The sequence below is a fragment of the Sinocyclocheilus rhinocerous genome, unplaced genomic scaffold (genome assembly GCF_001515625.1).
Source record: "Sinocyclocheilus rhinocerous isolate Xijiao unplaced genomic scaffold, SAMN03320098_v1.1 scaffold184, whole genome shotgun sequence".
NCBI classification, from domain to species: Eukaryota; Metazoa; Chordata; class Actinopteri; order Cypriniformes; family Cyprinidae; genus Sinocyclocheilus; species Sinocyclocheilus rhinocerous.
The window spans coordinates 887,919-906,414 of NW_015659717.1; the positions used below are offsets into that span (position 1 = coordinate 887,919).

General features: G+C 36.0%; 1 protein-coding gene across 2 annotated transcripts in view; it reads right to left on the reverse strand.

Moving 5' to 3' along the window:
- LOC107724198 (GPI transamidase component PIG-T-like) overlaps positions 1-4,324 on the reverse strand; it is an 8,544-nt gene extending 4,220 nt beyond the window's left edge. For both annotated transcript variants that reach the window (XR_001638002.1, XM_016533028.1), the window contains exons 1-8: positions 3,903-4,324; positions 2,110-2,287; positions 1,846-1,973; positions 1,558-1,658; positions 1,387-1,473; positions 1,174-1,261; positions 740-837; positions 415-571 (exon numbers count right to left, since the gene is read on the reverse strand). Coding sequence is in view for 1 of the 2 variants with exons in the window: in XM_016533028.1 (XP_016388514.1) it covers positions 415-571; positions 740-837; positions 1,174-1,261; positions 1,387-1,473; positions 1,558-1,658; positions 1,846-1,973; positions 2,110-2,287; positions 3,903-4,278 (1,213 nt within the window). In the remaining variant the exon portion in view is untranslated. The remainder of the gene's footprint in view (positions 1-414; positions 572-739; positions 838-1,173; positions 1,262-1,386; positions 1,474-1,557; positions 1,659-1,845; positions 1,974-2,109; positions 2,288-3,902) is intronic.
- Positions 4,325-18,496: the final 14,172 nt, after the last annotated feature.

Genomic DNA, 18,496 nt, shown 5'->3' on the forward strand with positions numbered 1-18,496 from the left:
TTAGAAATGTGAATACAAGGGAAGTTTAGCTTTAGGCATTTTAATTTAAGCATGTTTAGTAGGGTTGGGCCGACTGACGATGCCATAGTCCATCGCCGATGGCTGATAGACATCACGATGTTGAGCTGGCATCGTGATCCCCCCCCGCATCCCAATACCGTGTTCGGAAAGAAAATTACGATTACGAAGAAACTAAACAGAGCCGTTGTTCACTGATGAGCTGCGCAAAAAATCGCGCGAATATGAACGTGGTTTAGCGCAGCTCGTCAGTGAACAACGGCTCTGTGTAGTTAATGCTGCTCAATGTGAAAGCATGCAGGTGATGGAGATTTACCGCTGATTACAGAACCGGCTTTACTGATAAGATGCGCGTTAAATATCGCATGCGATTAATCGTGCAGCCCTAATTCATACCACTGTCTCCTTTCCAGCGCAGAAGGAGATTGAGTGAACGTAGCTGGCCAAACATCTCAGCTCTGGTCAGGTCAAACACTGAATATGTCCTGCGATCCCCCAGCACCACAGCTTGGCTGAGCAGAGGAGTCGCAGGACTCAACTCAAACAGCTCCCCCTGTTGGACAAACAGCACAAAACTCAAACTGACTGAGAACAGCAGTCGGCTACAGTGGATGGGAAACTCTAAAACGCAATTTAGGATTTAAAAATACTTCTTAGCCAGTTTTATTTCCCATTTAGAGAAACATTAAAGCATCAAAAAGCTTTGTTGTTTAAGTTTCACCTCAGGGTTGTCTGTGATGTCCACATAGACTTTACTAGAGGTAGCAAGAGGACAAGCCTCTGTCAAAGTTCGAGAAAACATCTTGAACAAAGACCATTCTGTGAAAAGATGAAGGTAGTAATTAATAAACAGATGGACTGAGCATAGTATTGTTTCAAGTTTCTGTCACTAGAAACACCACACTGAAATGCAAAATTAAGGTGCACCAAAGCTTTTGCAAAGTCAAGGCCATTTTTATGCTTTTATGCTTTTTCTTTTTAATTTAGATTTCACATGTTCCCATTGTTTTTTAATTGTTTCTCATAGGGAGCAATGTTTCGAAAGCATAACAGTTTTTCCACACTTGAGGTAAATCAACCTACGAATGGCTATTTGGCACACTGAAATAAGAAAAGAGAAAGTCTTCTAACATCAAACGTTCATTTATTACTCACCCTTTTTGCCTTGGCCTGAAGTGTAGAGATCAAACACAACATTTAGAGTTTGTCTCAGCTCCCATGCTTTACTTGTGCATTGTTCATCCTAAAAGAGAAAATCTGGAGGGTCATCAGGAAGCAAGGAATTTTCCAGACAATGTACAACCTGAGCCAGAATATAATTTCGGAATTTTTTTTAAATCAATTTTTTTTTTGTTAAAGAAAGCTTACCTGACAGACAGGTCTGATGTGAACAGCCTGGGAATGGAAACTGCTGTGAAACAGCTTCTCTGACTTCAGGAGAACTGACAGACCTGCCTGGAGAAAAGAAAAAGCAAATGCATGAATTAATGGCTTCTTTAGAATAACCAGTTATTAAAATCACAAGCAATGATCTTGAACCTTAGAACCACAAGGGAGAAGCTTCTTCCAGGGTGTGAGATTCTCAGTGCAGACGATTTCACGTGGTAATGTTGCATAACGTAAAAAACGGTGATCTGTAGCTGTGTGGAGAGAAAGAATTAAAAAATGAAACATGCATGGTTGAATCGTTTACAGTAAGATTATTAACGTGCATTTTTTCATTTGAATCAGTGCAGGTTGGCAAGAATGAATGAGCTTCAGTTGCTTCATCACTGCAAATCACTGTCAGTTTGAATGCTGCTTTATAATTCACAGAAAGGGCCGTACCATTTCCCAGACCCAGCGGTTTAAAAGAAGCACTGGGCTGTACAGTGTTGGTCAGGTCAATGAAGTTCAGAGATGCACAGAAGATTCCAGAGAGGACGTTGGTAAGTTCCTTCCAGTTTCCATCCACACTGAGAATTGAACAAAAGTCAGGGGACTGTTAGTTCATTATGGAGTTACATTTTTGCAGAATAAAACGAATGCACTTATAAATCAGGGATTCTTCGACTTCCACAGTTAATTTAAGCACATATAGGTACCACTCACTCGCTCACTGTGTCGTGGAACCACACCCACAGCTCTGCTCCAGGTGGAGAGGGGATGAAGGGCTGCCCCCACTGCATGGTCCTCCAGAAGCCCTGGGTGAAGGAGATGTGCAGCTCTCGCACTGAAAACTTGGAGAGCACTTGACCGAGGGATTTGGGGAACAGCCGGTAATGAGAAACTGTAGGTAAAAAAGACAAATCTTGGTATACTTGGTAAACATTGCTGGGCAAGGATCAGCTCTTCAAGCAAACTTTCACTTCTTTCACTTCCAACAAAGCATAATCATCAGAATAGAGTATAGACCAGAGATTAAAGTTTTCCGTCGCTACGACGGATTTCCGTCAGTTCATAAAGACAGTCACTTGCTTCATTCCTATATGATTCAGCCGTTCGAACGAATCAATTGAATGATTGAATGATTCAGAGGTAAAATCAGTGACTTGCCGCCACCTGCTGGCGGATTTAGTTTCATTTTTAGCGTATAGTTTCAGATATTTAAATCATTTAATATTTCTGTATTCAAAATTTTATATTTAAAACATTAAACATTGAATACAGAAATATTAAATCATTTAAATAACTGAAATTATACGCTAAAAATGAAACTAAATCCACCAGCAGGAGGCGGCAAGTCACTGATTTTATCACTGAATCATTCATTCAATTGATTCGTTCGAACGGCTGAATCATTCAGGAATGAAGCAAGTGACTGTCTTTATGAACTAACGGAAATCCGTTGTAGCGACGGAAAACTTTAATCCCCGATAGACTGAAATCTATTCATTTTATTCATATTTTTAAACAGTATACCAGTCTTAATTTTATAAACCAGGTCTATTCATTTTATTCATATTTTAAATACTATACCATATTTAATTTTATTAACCAAGTTATTCATTTTATTCATTTTTCAAACACTAAACCATAATCAATTTTATTAACTGAAGTCTATTAATTTTATTCAGAATTTAAATACTGTACCATATTTCATTTTATTCATAAACACTACACCATAATTATTTTAATTAAATCTATTCATTTTATTAATATTTTAAATACTACACCATATTTAATTTTATTCATTAGGCCTATTCATTTTATTCATGTTTTAAATGCTATACCATATTTAATTTTATTATTTAAGTCTATTCATTTTATCCCCATAAAACACTACATTATACTTTAGTTGATTAGTTTTGCCTACAAGGAATTACACTTGAGGAGTAAAATTAATTAGACTGTCAATACAATTAAAGTATGGTGTAGTTTTTAAAATATGAAAATAGAAGAATAGACCCAGCAAATAAAATTAAGTATGGTAAAGTATGAATAAAATGAATAGACTTTGCGCATAAAATGAATTTTATTAGCCAAGTCTATTAATTGTATTCATAAACACCACACTATACTTACTTTTATTCGTTTCAAGGCACTACATTTGGCTGAATTTACAGTATGCTTTTTGTAATCAGTAACTTTTTGATCTGAAGGCTTATATTTAAATGCTTGAAACTAGTTTTTAATTTGTCTACACGAGATTTCTATTCATTCATTTACTTTTAATGGATAAATTGGACCAGACAGTGAAAGAAATGCAGCTAATAATTGTCCAGCACACATGTGAACTCCTTTATACAGTTGTACCTCCCTCTGTGATATTAATTCTGACGACTTTACAATTGTTATTATTTAATGGGGGAACAAAGAAATGAGTAAAGGAGTCCATTTGACTGCTGCTGCACAGAGACAAAGTCTGAGTGCAATGGGACAGTACTACAGCGATGATAACTCACCCTTCTGTCGCTCTTGCAGGAAGTCAGTGTCCCACAGTGTGCGGAACTGGAAGCTGGCATAAATGTCTCCGGAGTGCAGGGGCCGGATGACCAGCTCCTCCTGAAACTGATCTCTCGCTGCTGCTGTAAAAGACTCGCTGTCTTTGGTGCCATCGCTTCTGTCCGCCTCAACATCAGTGGACTGCCATTGCCTTTCATTCAGATCCTCTGCGGCGATACTGCCGTCGGTATTCACCTCTCGTGGCGTGTCTGAAACGCTCTGTTTTTCTCCTGTATTCTCGTTTGCTTTTTCTAGCGCGTCACAACTACTGGGGCATGCTAAACTAGAGAGAATCAAAATGAATACTAGAGACAAACCGCACCTGTGCGCTGCCATTTTTGCCACAGCTTCCCTTGCTGCACACACTTCCTGGATGTCGTTGACAGCATTGACCAATCAGAGAAGGGTATGTAGAAATATGACCAATGGGAGACGAGAATCTAAAAATTGATCAGCGCAGCAGAATAAACAATAAATAGTAAATGGAATAAAATTATGAGCATTTATGTTAGATACATTTTAGATTAAATTTATTCGGATTAAGTTCGTATAAGCTAATTCCCATCGGACTGTTGAATGGTATTATTACAAGGGTTCTGATGTTATAAATAATAATTTAGTTATTAATAATACGTTACAAGTTATTATTATTATTATTCATTCTTAGAAGAACGCTGCTAAAACTACATTAGTTAAATTCACTGTTGCTACGACTCTGTCTGCGGTGTCGCTTTTGGAAGCTACAAGTTCCAGTGATTCGAATGCTTTGAATTTGTTTGCTTTAAAGTTTAAACGATTCATATTCATTCAGTGGCCTATTCTGCAGAGTTAAACCAGTAGTTTGTAACAAGTCTGTCTGTGTGTGTGTGTGTGTGTGTGTGTGCGCGCGTGTGTGTGTGTGTGTTGTGGATAATAAATGAGCTATTAATAAGAATAAAGAACAAGTAATTAGGCAATCAGAAAGCTGCTTAATTGCACAGTAACTACACGACTCTGTCTGACCCAGTTATTCGAATCATTAGAATTATTTTGCTTTAAAAGATTCGTTCAGCTTTGTTCAGTGGCCAAGGACGATTAGGTTCTATTATTGATTTCAGAATTTTTTTCAGATTTTCATTTAAAATCCACCCAACTTTAAAGAGCTCGACCACTGAAAGCGGCAGACGACAAAAGTGACTGGCCACTAAACGTTTTTTTTTTTTTATATAAATATATCTGGTGTAAACGGGGCTTGCGACAATTGTGTCTGAATGAGTCTCTTGAATCATTCAGTCACTCACTCACCACTACACGAGTCGAGTGAAATAATTTATTTTCATTTATTAGCCTATGTATGATCACCAGTTATAATTCTTCTGCACTCTTTCCCTCAAACGAACAAATTTCTAAGTTCATTCAGTTCGTTCCCGAATGAGATGTCCAATTTCATTCAATACCTTCACCAACCAAATCCGATTGGATCCGAATCTCGAAATGTGGGATTCGAAACATGAAATGGCTTCACTTTCGTCGGTGCTCGTGCTGGGGCTGGTGTTGTTTGGATGCCGATTTTGGAAAGTTTTTGCTGGGATGGGCATTTAAAAAAACCTGAAATTCTCTTTTGCGCCATTATCTCCTTGTATTAAAGTTAATCTTGTTCGCATTCTGTATAGTTCATGTCTGAAACCACGCGCCAGCGTCACGTGTTCATGAGGATTATGTTGATCATCCCATATAGAAAACATCACAAGTAAAATTAATCATGTTTATAAAGATAAACATTGGTTTATTATAGCCCACTTACAATTTACATTTCAGAGAACATTAAAAAATAAATTATTAAATGCTAAAACTGAATAAATTTAAATGAACAAACTTGGCGTTGCATTTGCAACCATGTGAAAACAGGGGGTGCTGCAGCCCCCTCAGCACCCCTACTTCCCGCGTCCCTGCCACTACCAGGTTTGTAAAAAGGCCAGAATGAATGAAGTCACTATAATGATGAAATGTCCCAGGACTCACTCGAATATTTTCTCATGCTATAGTAGGCCTACGTTTTAAAGGCAGAAAATCGTTTGCGCGCTTCAAAAACGAGAGACTCAAGCGAACGAAGCATAATGATTCGTTAACTCAAAAGATTCATTCCTTTCAAAGACACCGATTCGTTCCAAACGAAACACGGCTACTGTAAAAAGCCCAAACGAGTGAATTCATCTACGAAGGCACTGTAAAAACGTCCTTCGCTAGCATCCTGTGATTCCGAGCGGATGCTCGCTTGTCAGTGGGTCATTGTGAAGTGGATAAAGGTGGCATCTGCGCGCGCGCGTACACACACAAATACCCCAGCCCTCATGACAGACACACTCGGTCTCGCTCCCTCATGCGCGCGCACACACACACACGCACACACACACACACAGTCACTGTAAAGGGTTTTAATTCAGCATGCCTGCTGCTGGATGCTCTTAGACCGAGACGCACCCGCCTCACCGTCGGGTTTGACTACCTCTGAAAGGAATTTCAATCTTTTATTCATAGCTCCTCATGGCTTCATCGGGCGGAATAGACAAATGTCTTCTGCACAGAGGCAGATCTCCAAGTGAACCGAACATCCTCAGCGAGTCTGGCATTGATCTCTCGCACAGCGCAGGTAAGATGATGCATGTATTGTCTGGAGATGCCATTAGAATAAGCGCTTTTCATTTCCACGCGCGATGGAGGTGAAAGTGGCTCCATAATCTGCGTTAATAGCCTCACTTTTATTTCAGTGTTGTGCGCTGCAAGACTGAGATCAATCAAATTACGCCGCATTTGATGCTCTGTCTGTATCCCGATGAAATGCGTCTGGCTACCATAGTAATATTCCCCTATGGATCTGTGTTATGGTCGCTATAACAGAAAACAGCATAGCAGACAGTCTGTGCCGACTGTGGCTTATGCTACCGTTCAAAATGAGCAGACAAAAAGATTTACATCCTATTTTTCACTGAGGGAGGATCCTAGTCGTCTTTTGTCTCGTGTGCACATCCTTCCTTGTGCATCTCTGTCATCGTTTAATACAGGTTTGCTGTTGAGGACCTGATGAAATGAGATGCATTTTTTGCTGCTTTGGCAACATTGGCTGGTGTGTCTGATACCTTCGTTCCGCACTGAGACTGCGCATTCACTGCTCCTGCCTATTCAACAGAGCGGGTCAATGGTGTCTCCTGGAGAAACTGATGTAGTGAGGCTTCTAGATGCTGTACAGACAGCAGCTTTTCTTGATGGTGGACAAAAAGCACATCTCGTAGAGTCTGTGATTTGGAGTGTTTGCTTTGGTCTGAAATTGTATTCATTGTCATTAAAGAATGGGCGAATCTCATCGAACCTAGCCTGTCAAGAATGTCCGGGTCATATTACACCCCAAATTCAGAGGAAAGAAATACAAGACTGTGCTATAATAAGAAACCAGAAAGAGAGAGAAAAATAAGCCCAATTTTAGGATTCCTACTTTTTTTGCATTGTGCCTTTATTTCCAAAACAGTTAAGCACATCAGTTCTCAGTACTGTGAAAAATAATTATATATTATTTAGCTATGTATGCATCAGTAATTGTTGTGTTGCTTGAATCATGCTGAACATTTAATATATTATTTAATATATTGATCTATGTATTAATTTTTTTATTTAATGTTTAAAATCTATTTTTGTTTTACTGTAAATCACCATAAAGAAAATAGGAATTAAAAAAAGTCCTATGTGTTACATTTAATGAGAATTTTTGTGTGAAATGGCTTAATTGCCAAGGTAACACATTATTAATAATTACTTTATTACTGTGTGTGTGTATATATATATATATATATATAATTCTGTATATAATAAAAATTAATATAAAAATTTATTAATAATTACTTTATTATTACTGTGTGTGTGTGTGTGTGTGTGTGTGTGTAAAATAATATATTATATATACATATAAGAATATATTATATACATACACAGACACATAAATACACAATATATAATATATACATACACAGTATTGCAACATATTTGGAATTTTCACTTTGTAATTGTCTTGATATATTGTGTGTACACACACACACACACACACACACAATATGAATATATCATGACAGTGACAAAGTGAAATGTCCAAATGTGTTGCAATATTTTTGGGCAAATTATGTGGTTAATTGTCATTAAAAAATGTAAATATTTATTATAATAGTCCTAAAATTGTATATATATTTTGAATTTATTGTGAAATATGACCTGCACATGCTTTAATGGGATTTAGCTTCTGTCACCAGGAGCACTTTGCTTTGAACGTGAGGTCCAGTGTATAAGTGGAGTGGGAATAATGCACAATGACCAAGCAATCTGTCTTGGGAAAGAATAAGAGTAAATACCAGTTGATCTTTTTCAATCTATTGCGATAAAGATGTCATCTTTGAATCTCCCGCAGTGTCACCTTTAGCTTTATTGGTTTATTCTGTAGGGACCACTATTTCATCATGGCTGTGCTAGCAATCAATGAGGCCAAGAGTCATGTTAACCTTTTCTCTTTTTAGTGATGAAAAAATCAGATGTAACATGACATCCGCAGGTACTTTCATTCCACTCTGACAGTGTGGGAGCAGCACAATTTTACAAGAGACTGTTCACTGTTGAGTGCAGGTATTTTTAGGCCTTCAAATACAGAGCGAATACATGTCTAGATTAATCTTGGGCAGATGCTCAACAGAAAAAGAGCTGATTTGAGTGGCACTGCTCATAGCATGCGTTAACCTCTTAAACTCTGCCCAATAGTAAAACAAATGCTTCAAAGGTTGAACAGGAAGACAGAGAGACAGAAACGATTATCATCAAGTTCATGAAAAGAGTCTTACATTTAGATTCTATGATGCACCACATGCCCTGCTCACTTCACACCTCTTTACACATTAAAAGTGTCTTCACAGTTTGGTGAACCTCGTGCCCCAGAAAAATGAGATGAAAATGAAGCATTTTTGTACTTTGTAACTGAGATAAAGTGAACATTTTGTGGTATTCAAGACACTTTATAAAGAGACTAAAGACTGATTTAAGGACTTTAACTATATATGCATCTTAACTTCTTAGATCTTTTTCAGTTTTTGTTTATGTCCTGTGCACAAGCCAATATGTACTGAATATTGTATTAGGAAAATCATCCTTAATAATTATGCTCACTTTCAAAATCTCAGTCTCTCTCTCTCTTACTTGGCTATATGTAACCATATTTTCAAGTTTTTTGTAAATAACACATAAGGGGTTGGTGCAAAGGCCGGTGTTCTGAGGTGCTATGACTCATCAGCTTCCCTCGTGCTGGCTGGTGCGAGCGCTGATGAAAAGGTCTAGCCCAGAAAGTCCTTGATATTTCTTTTCTTGCATCTTTCACTTCTTTGGCTCTTTGGATTTGCATAAAACAGTATTGTTTTAGACTGACTGTGATTGTGTTCTTAAGAAGATGGTGGAATTCTCCTGTGTTTGGTTGTGCAGTGGTTTGAAAGGCAGTATCAGTGTTTCACTAAAGCTACTTTCATTTGTGCTGCTGTTATTGTTGATATGAGCAGTTGTCTTTTAAGGGTAAGAGCCCTCAGTATGAAGTTCTGGTGAATATTAGATGAAACGTAGAAGGTACGAGGCAAACAAGCTCAGAGTTTAGCCTAGCTGACAGATCTTGATCATGACTGCTTGTATGTATTTTACTTATCTGGTATCCACACAAGACATTGATATTAGTTGTGTGATATTTTATCTTGACAGTGCACTGTTTCTTGATAGGCAGCATCATGCTGTAGATCAGCACAGAAATACATCTAATGTGATTATGAATTTTGACAGGACAACGTTTGTTTTCCTTCCCTCAAGTACATCTTTACAAATTTGCTAACAAACTATTCCACTAGGATTTTACAGGACATTTTTCAAACATTTTTGTAGTCTAAAATGAATGAATTCACTGCAGCTTGCAACAATATTTGTGGCATTTTTGTCTTGTTTTGCAGCAATAATCCTGATGTTCTTATGCAGTTTGTGTTAGTGATGCTAAGAGTACAGTTAACTGTAAATACTGAAAGTACAGTATTGTGTTAGACAATATCTTGCACACTTGCACTGAATCAGTACAGTATGTAATCAGTGACACTTTAAATATTTTAAATCATTCTTTAATATTTTTACCATTTAAAGGGGTCATATGATGCTGCTAAAAAGAACATTATTTTGTGTATTTGGTGTACATGGTCTCTTCTTATCACGGCGTCATTTTGTTTTTGCATTTTGTTTTGCAGTTTATAATAATATTATCAGTGATTGCATTCATTCAAAAAATCAAGGTGCATATCCAGTAAAATAATGTTGAAAAATACTGTGTGTGTGTGTATATATATATATATATATACATGCATACACGCACACGCACATACACACAGTGAGATTACATATTATTAAATATTTAAAATATAAAATAGGCCTATGTATTTTTGTCACTTGAATGAGCCTCATATATTAACTTGCTTTGAATGCAAGTTTGATTTCTGAATTATGCATTTTGATTAGCTAATTTGGCCCCCCCAGTTTAATGTTTTCTTTATGTGGAAAAATTGTAGAAATAAGACAAAAATGCAAGTTGTGGAGTTGACTGCAAAATCCTGGATGGACTGCACAAAGAATGATTGGCAGTGGTTGCCAGGGTGTTGCTAGGGTGTTCAGGATTGTGGCTTGCTTGAAACCAAAAAGCCAACCGCTTTATGATATTCTGATCTCTTGGTTTGGGTGCCACCTTCAGTGCGAGTATGTGAAAAATAATATCACACCTCTCCACAATAAACCACATAATGAGGTGTCAGTTGCTGATATGTGCTGAAGATCAGGACTTGTGTAGGGTGTGTTCAAATCCCTAACCTTAAGTATGAACAACAGTGGTTCTAACCGTTGCAGAGATTGTGGCTATATTTCTCTCATGCATACGTCAGTGGCTTCTGCCTTTAAAAATCCTCAGGTGTCGTTCCAGCTTGGGATTGTCTTTCCTTAATGCAGACTAAGGTATATGCACCGCATAGTGTACAAGAGGAGACTAGACCTGACCTTGTCAAGCACAGTTCAGCGGCTCCCAGCTCTCCTCAGGCGTGAAAACTGAACACAACAACAAGCTCAGCGACCTCCCCAGAGATACAACACAGAGCAGATAAGGCGTATCACAGGCTGTCTTTTCAGTTGTGTATATATCTGAAGCAAAAAGTTTAGTATTTTTGAGGTTGCATGTGTGACAGTGAAAGAGAAAGGGAGGATTCAGAACTGAGTTTGTAGAAAACAGTGACGTTTCAGTCATACAGTTTGATTACTGCAGCTCTCAAATTAGAAATTAGCTTCACTGATTGACTCTCACGAGTATAAACGTTTTCCAGGATGATGGAAACAGGCAGATACCCCAGAGCATAATAACAACAAGAGTATTAAAACATTACTTTATAGTTAATCTACTATAAAATGACTAAAAAATCAAAATTAATAGCTCAGGAATCTTAATATTTATATTCCATTTAAGTATCTATTTTGTCTCAAATGTTTCAAATAAAACAATAGTAACAACAATAACAACAAAAATACGAAATAAAATGTAAAATAACTCTTTCAAAGCACAGGAGACAGCTATATACCATGTATTTATATATTTATATATGTATTAAGTTTGTTTCAAAAATAAATAATAAAAAAATAAAAGCTATAAAATTACAACTACAAAATTATTTAAAAAATCATAGCTCAGGAAACTGAACAGTTATATACCATTTAAGTGTCATTAAATACCATTTAAGTACCATTCTCCTAAAACAATAGCAAAAAAGACAATTATTGACGTAAGAATATTAAGATATAATAATGGATGGCATAGCTCAGATTAATTAGTCTCATAAGATTTTTATGATGAGTTCAACAGTGTTTAAAAGTTTGGGATCATATTTGTTTCTTTAAGAAACCAATACTTTTATTGAGCAAGGATGCATTAAATTGATAAAAAGTGACAGTAAATACATCAATAATGTTACAAAAGATTTCTATTTCAAATAAATGTTGTTCTTTCAAAATGTTTATTTATTAAAGAATCCAGAAAAATTCTGTTTTATAGTTTGCACAAAAATATGAAGCAGCATGACTGTTTGATAATAACATTGATAATAATAAGAAATGGTTCTTGAGCAGCAGATCAGAGTGATTTCTGAAGGATCATGTGACACTGAAAACTGGAGTAATGATGCTGAAAATTCAGCTTTGCATCACAGGAATAAATGACATTTTACATATTCAGATAGAAAACAATAATTTTAAAGTGTAATAATATTTCACAATATTGCTGTTTTTACTGTATTTTACTTTTTTCCTACTCTATCCATCAAAAACATTAAAGAATCTGACCAACTCCAAAATTTCGAATGAAAAGAGATTCCTCTTTCCTTTGGGAGGCCATTAGAGTGAATAATATGGGTTCAAATTCTAATCACAGTTCTGTACAGTCAACAGATCTGAGTATCTTGGCTCTCTGCTTTTGCTGAGCCATTGAGCAAGGAAATGTAGTTAATATTGAATGCAATGCTGTTGGAAAGAGCAGGTCTCACTCTCTGCATACCTGAACCATCTAAAATATTTCATAAGCTCATTTCTCATTCATAAGCTGGAGCGGAGCTGCCTTGGATGGATGGCGTAGCTCAGCTGAACCGGAGTTTATTGTGCTGTTCGTGATTCAATGAATTTCAGCGCGGCCCGATGAGACGAAGTTACCTAAGTGTCTGTTTGTGTTGAACGGTAAGTGAAACCATGACTGTAATGCAGTTTCAAGGCAAGAGGATGGAGTCAGGGGAAGGATAGAGAAAGAGAGAGAGACTGAGTGGGTGTGAGCGAAGGGTAAACGGGGGAGGGGAGGTGGGAAAAAAAACTATGAAGAGACACAGAAGGATGAAAATGACTTCAAGTGACTCACCAGAGAGTCAGTGAGGATCTTTAAAGAGCAAATATACACATTTGGCAAAACTCACAGCGAACATTAAGGCATATTTCTATTCTGAACATCAGACGCCCACGTCAGAGTCAGAAGTGCTTTTCAAGACGTGTTTGTGATGCGGTTGTCAATGCAGTGTGTCATTCTGTGATTAGCTTGACGTATGCAATCATTTTCAGCATATATGACTGTCTTACACCTTTTTCATTGAAAGTTGTATGCGCTGCAGGAGCTAGATGTGCATTGTGGGTAATGTGGGCCGATGGCAGGCTGGTTCTGAATGGCAGGGTAAGCAGGGCTTCAGCACCATAGAGAGCGACCCGGGACAGATTACTGCCACAAATACTGCGCTCACAGAGGCTCTGCAGCTGTGGCAGATAAAACACTCTCAACAATGACCATCTAACAATATATTATCCAGATGTATACCTGATTGTAGTGGAACATTATCTGGAAAGACTGAATTTTACAGGTGAAAGATTTTCTTGATGAGCTGATCATGATGGTGGGCACCAAAGGTCATTATATGAATATAAATGTAAATTCTCAAAACATTAACCTATCTGATGTTGTAAAGGCTTGCTTTGAAGCTTATGGAGTTTCCAATAAGTAAGACTTCATCAAAAATGTAGTGATATAAGCCACGGTGAGCTGGGTGACCTGAACTTGACCTATTACTGTGACACATAAATTATGACCAAGAAATTTAAATCGCTATTGACTTCTTTAGAAATTGTGGAAAAAAATTGAATGGGTAGGCCTACATATTCATCATCATATTCATTCTCTTGCTTTATTACAAGTACTACATGCAGACAGATATCCAGTTAAATTCTGGTCTGAATGAGACTGTCAGTTAAGGAAGTAAATTAAGCTGAATAAATGAATCTTGTGGAACAGTTATATCACTTCTTCTGCTTAGTAGTAAGAATGAGAGTGAGTAAAGATTTGGCTGGTTAGGATAGGCCAGTTAAAGGCGTAGTTCACCCAACAATGACGATTCTGCCATTATTCACTTGTTCTCATCATGTCATTCCAAACTAGGGGTGTGCGATATTGACAAAAAATAATATCTCGATATTTTCTGGGATTTTATCGGTAACGACAATTAGATGATATTTTGCTGAGTGTGTTATTGTGCTGGTACCTTAAGGACTGCCGAAGACAGCTGACTCCTAATGTTTTTAATATTCTTCATATTCTGTGTGGTGGTCAGTTCACACTGAGAGAAATTAATTAAAAAGTTTAAACTTATTTTTACATTTTATAGGCATTTTTATCTTTATAAAGCCATTTTTTTCTAAAAGTGTCTATTATCTTTTAAGTGAAATTCTTACATTTAATCAGTGAATTAGAATAATAAGACATTTGAGCTGTTACCAAGCAAATGAAATCAACCCAGAAGCTGCGTCTGAAGTGGCATTTAGATGTATTTACACACTGTTTAATACAAGACATGAATGCATTTAACCTGCAATTACAAATGCATAAATCATGTTTTGATATATTAAACATAAAACGTTGAATACTGATATTTGAAATGATTTAAAAAATCCAAAAAAAAAGAAAGAAAAGAAAGAATTATTTTTCATTATTTATTATTTTTGTTGTCGAAATAGAGCAAAAACAGGCAATATGGTGTCTAAAACGTAAGTCTCTTCATTAACTTCTTGTTTATTGAACTGTTGTAAAAAATTAATATAACATTTGTAACGTTAATCATGGTAATATTTGGAGACAAACGGCACTCTTAATGTGAAATTGATTATTAACTATATGAAATGGTATAAATATATACATTTTCTGCCATCATGCCTTGAATTTGTGTTCATTCTAAATGCATTTTAATAGACTGAATCATGCAGTGAAAGAACGCACTCTAAATGCGCACACGCACTAGTCTAGACTTCTCGTAATGTATGCGTGCGCTCTGTATGGGGTGTTTTGAATGGTTTTTGCAAAATACTAGATAATGTCAAATCACACATCGTTAAAACAACAATTACGATATTATCGCAGACGATATATATATCGCACACCCCTATTCCAAACCCATAGGACTTTATTTCTAATGTGGATATTTTTAAAAATGTCTCCAATGGGGTCCAATGTTGTTTTAGACCCCTTTGAGATTGATTAAAATGGTTAAACAAGTTTAAATGTTCTGGAACGACATGAGGGTGAGTAAGTGATGACAGAATTTTCATTTTTGGGTGAACTTTGGAGGCTCTTAAAAACATGAAATGGACTGTTTCCTTGTTTGCCGTCTTTGAGCATTTGACCGTGAGGCCTTGAAATGTTAGGTCTTTGAGCAAATTTAACACCTTCAGCTCTATCTTACAGTGGGAAAAATGAAAGTCCACACAATTGATTCCTGTTCAGAGGACAATGCCAATGGTCTCATACCCAGCATGCATTGTTTGGTATTTTCAGTGTTTTTTCTTTCTCTTCAATGACTCGTCTCAACACAGAGACTGCAGTGTCAGTGTCAAGCCCTAGACGTCACAGAGCACAGAGAGGTCTGCTTGATGTCAGAAGCTACTGTTGCTTTTCCGAAGTAACACTGGCCAAAGCTGGGAGCTGTCTCGAGTCCCTTTAAGCCGCGTCAGAGACTTGTTATTTAGTCTGTTCCACTTATAGCATCTTGAGGAGGCTACACCGCAGGCAGTTGTCTTCTGACAGATGGCTGCACAGTTGTTGAGACAGGGGGTAAACTATGGGGTTTCTTTTGTTGGAGGACAGGAACTGTTCATTTCTCACACTAAACTACCTGCTCTTATGATTTTTGAAAACTGACGGCTTGTATTTTCATATTGATAATATAGACTAATATGTGTCTGGTTATGTGCCTGTCATTTAATGTACACAAACATCTTTTATAATGTTGGATTCTTTGTGAGTATACAGTCTTAAATGCTTTTATTTGTCTGTTTGGTTGATCAAAAGCATATTATTTTACCCTGTGCCTCTCTCTGACCAACTGGCTGAACCATTATAAATTATATTTTTCTTTCTCTTTGATCTGTTAAAAGCAGGACCAGCTGAAATGTACCTCCTCTACCGCTTCCTCTTTTCTGAAAGTTGATCTCTCTGTGTTGGTCTACGCAATAATTTAGAATTCTTCTTTTTTTTTTCTAATGTAATATTCTTTTTTTTTCTAGAGAATACACAGAGGAGAATGCAATATTTGCAATATTTAATTTCATACCTAATCATCTGAATCAAAATCGATTTTTTCAAAATCAACTTTTTACATTATTAACAATTTAACTATTTTTTTTTTCTTCAGTAATTAAATTTGAAGTAGTTGGAAAAAGTGCAACAGATTTATCTCTGCACCACTTGGATTGTACTTTGATTGTAGAGTAACAATTGAGCTATTTTTATTTTGAGCGCATATAATTAATAAATGATTAAAAATCAAAAGGATTGTTCAAAAGACTGTAAGACATTAATACTTTTATCAATCAAGGATGCATTAAATTGACCGAAGTGAAAGTAAAGACTTTTACATTTTAATAAATGCTGTTATTATATTCATCAATCCTGAAATCCACAAAAATATATTAAGCAGCACGACCGTTTTTAACATTGATAATAATCAGAAATGTTTCTTGAGCAGCAAATCAGCATATTAGAATGATTTCTGAAGGATCATGCTGAAAATTCTGCTTTGATCACAGGAATAATTACATTTTAAAATATCTTAAAATAGAAAACTGTTATTTTTAATAGTAATAATATTTCATAATATTACTGTTTTAACTGTAATTTGATCAAATAAATGCACCTTCAGTGAGCAAAATAGCGCTCTTTCAAAATAATTTTAAAAGTTGTACCGACCCAAATCTTTTCAACAGTAGTGTGTTAAGCATAATAGCATAAGCCAAAGACACACAGATCAAAGACCTAATTCCCTTAATTAAAGAACAAGAACATTCAGATCTGATTTCTGATCTCATATCTTTGTATAGGGCCTCTTTATGCAACAGAATATTTGTCTATTTACACTGGCAATAAAAAAAAAAAAAACATAACTGGTTTCAGATCAGCCCTAAACAGCATAACTTATACGGAGCCCAACCACTTACGATGAGGCCCACGTTCATGTGTCTGCTATGATTGCATCTTTAGTCTGCAGTCATTGATGAATTGAATAATATTCTCAATCTCTCACTTTCATCTCTGGGGTGACATTACAATAACAAGCTCTTAGTATCTATCTACTGCAGACAAATGTCTGTTTATGTTTATATGGTCAGCATCTCCAAAACACATCTCGGTAACACTTTATAATAACGTTCAGTTGTAAGTCATTTATAAGTGATTAGTTAATGATTAACTAATCTTTTACAAAACATGACTATAAATGATTAATAAGTGATATGTTAATATTTGTAGCTATGTGTTGTAGATTAAGTTATAAATCATTTACAAGTGATTAGATGATGATGAACTAATCATTTACAAAACATGACTATACGTTCACAAATGATTATTAAGTAATATGCTAATGATTTACAAATCTGTCGTAAGTTATCTTAAAAAATAGCATATCATGAAATAATCAAACAGATCCTTAGTAAATGGTTAATAAGTTAATCTTTAACTAATTACTTATAAATTACTTGTAAATGAATTAACAAAACATGCACAGATTGTTAGCATATCACTCATTAATCGCTTATGAATGTTTTGTCAATTATTAGTTCATCATTAACTAATCACTTATAAATGACTTACAACTGAACGTTATTATAAAGTGTTACCCAAAGTCTCAGAGGACAGACCGTAAGCAGCTCCATTACATTTACATGCATTTACTTAAAGCCTCTCCCAATGCCAAAGAGCTTTATTAAATAAGGCGTCCATCACATCTGAGTGTAGAGGTTAAAACTGAATTTCAACTTCAAATAGTTTGTTTGATATAAAAGGTTTATAATCTCCTGAGTGTTTTGCCTGAGCTGGAGATGTATGAGTTGACATGTATTTATATTTTTTGATGCATAATTCCTCTTATAAATATATATTTAATCAAGAATGGCACTGATACACAGTATGTTGCTATTAAGGCTTCTAAGGGCTAATTAAATGTAACAAATCATGTAAAACTGAATCACCTTTTATTGGAAAATTAAACAACATTATATCAAACTTTGATAATTGCCTTAATCTTTTAAACAGCTGAGAAGACTTACATTTTATAAAAACCGGTCAATTTCAACGAGTGAAGAACAAGTTTATACTCATGTGCATTACGTCTTACGTATGTTATTGTTTTTGACAGACAGCATGTTGAAGCTGCTCTGTCCGTCATTTTCCGCGTTCTTCTCAGAAAGCGATATCGTAGTCGAAACATCTGGTAATGTGGATTTTCCAAGTAATGCATCTCATACTACCGTGTATTGTGCGTGTTACTTTTTGACAGACAGTGATGCTGTGATGTTCAAATGACGTGGATTTAAAAACAGATGGATTGTAAGGTAATAATTATTTATTTCTTAGTATTCAGTGAAGTGACTGATGCCCAAAAGTGTGTTATGTTGATGTTTAGTTCTAATATTCCAACCG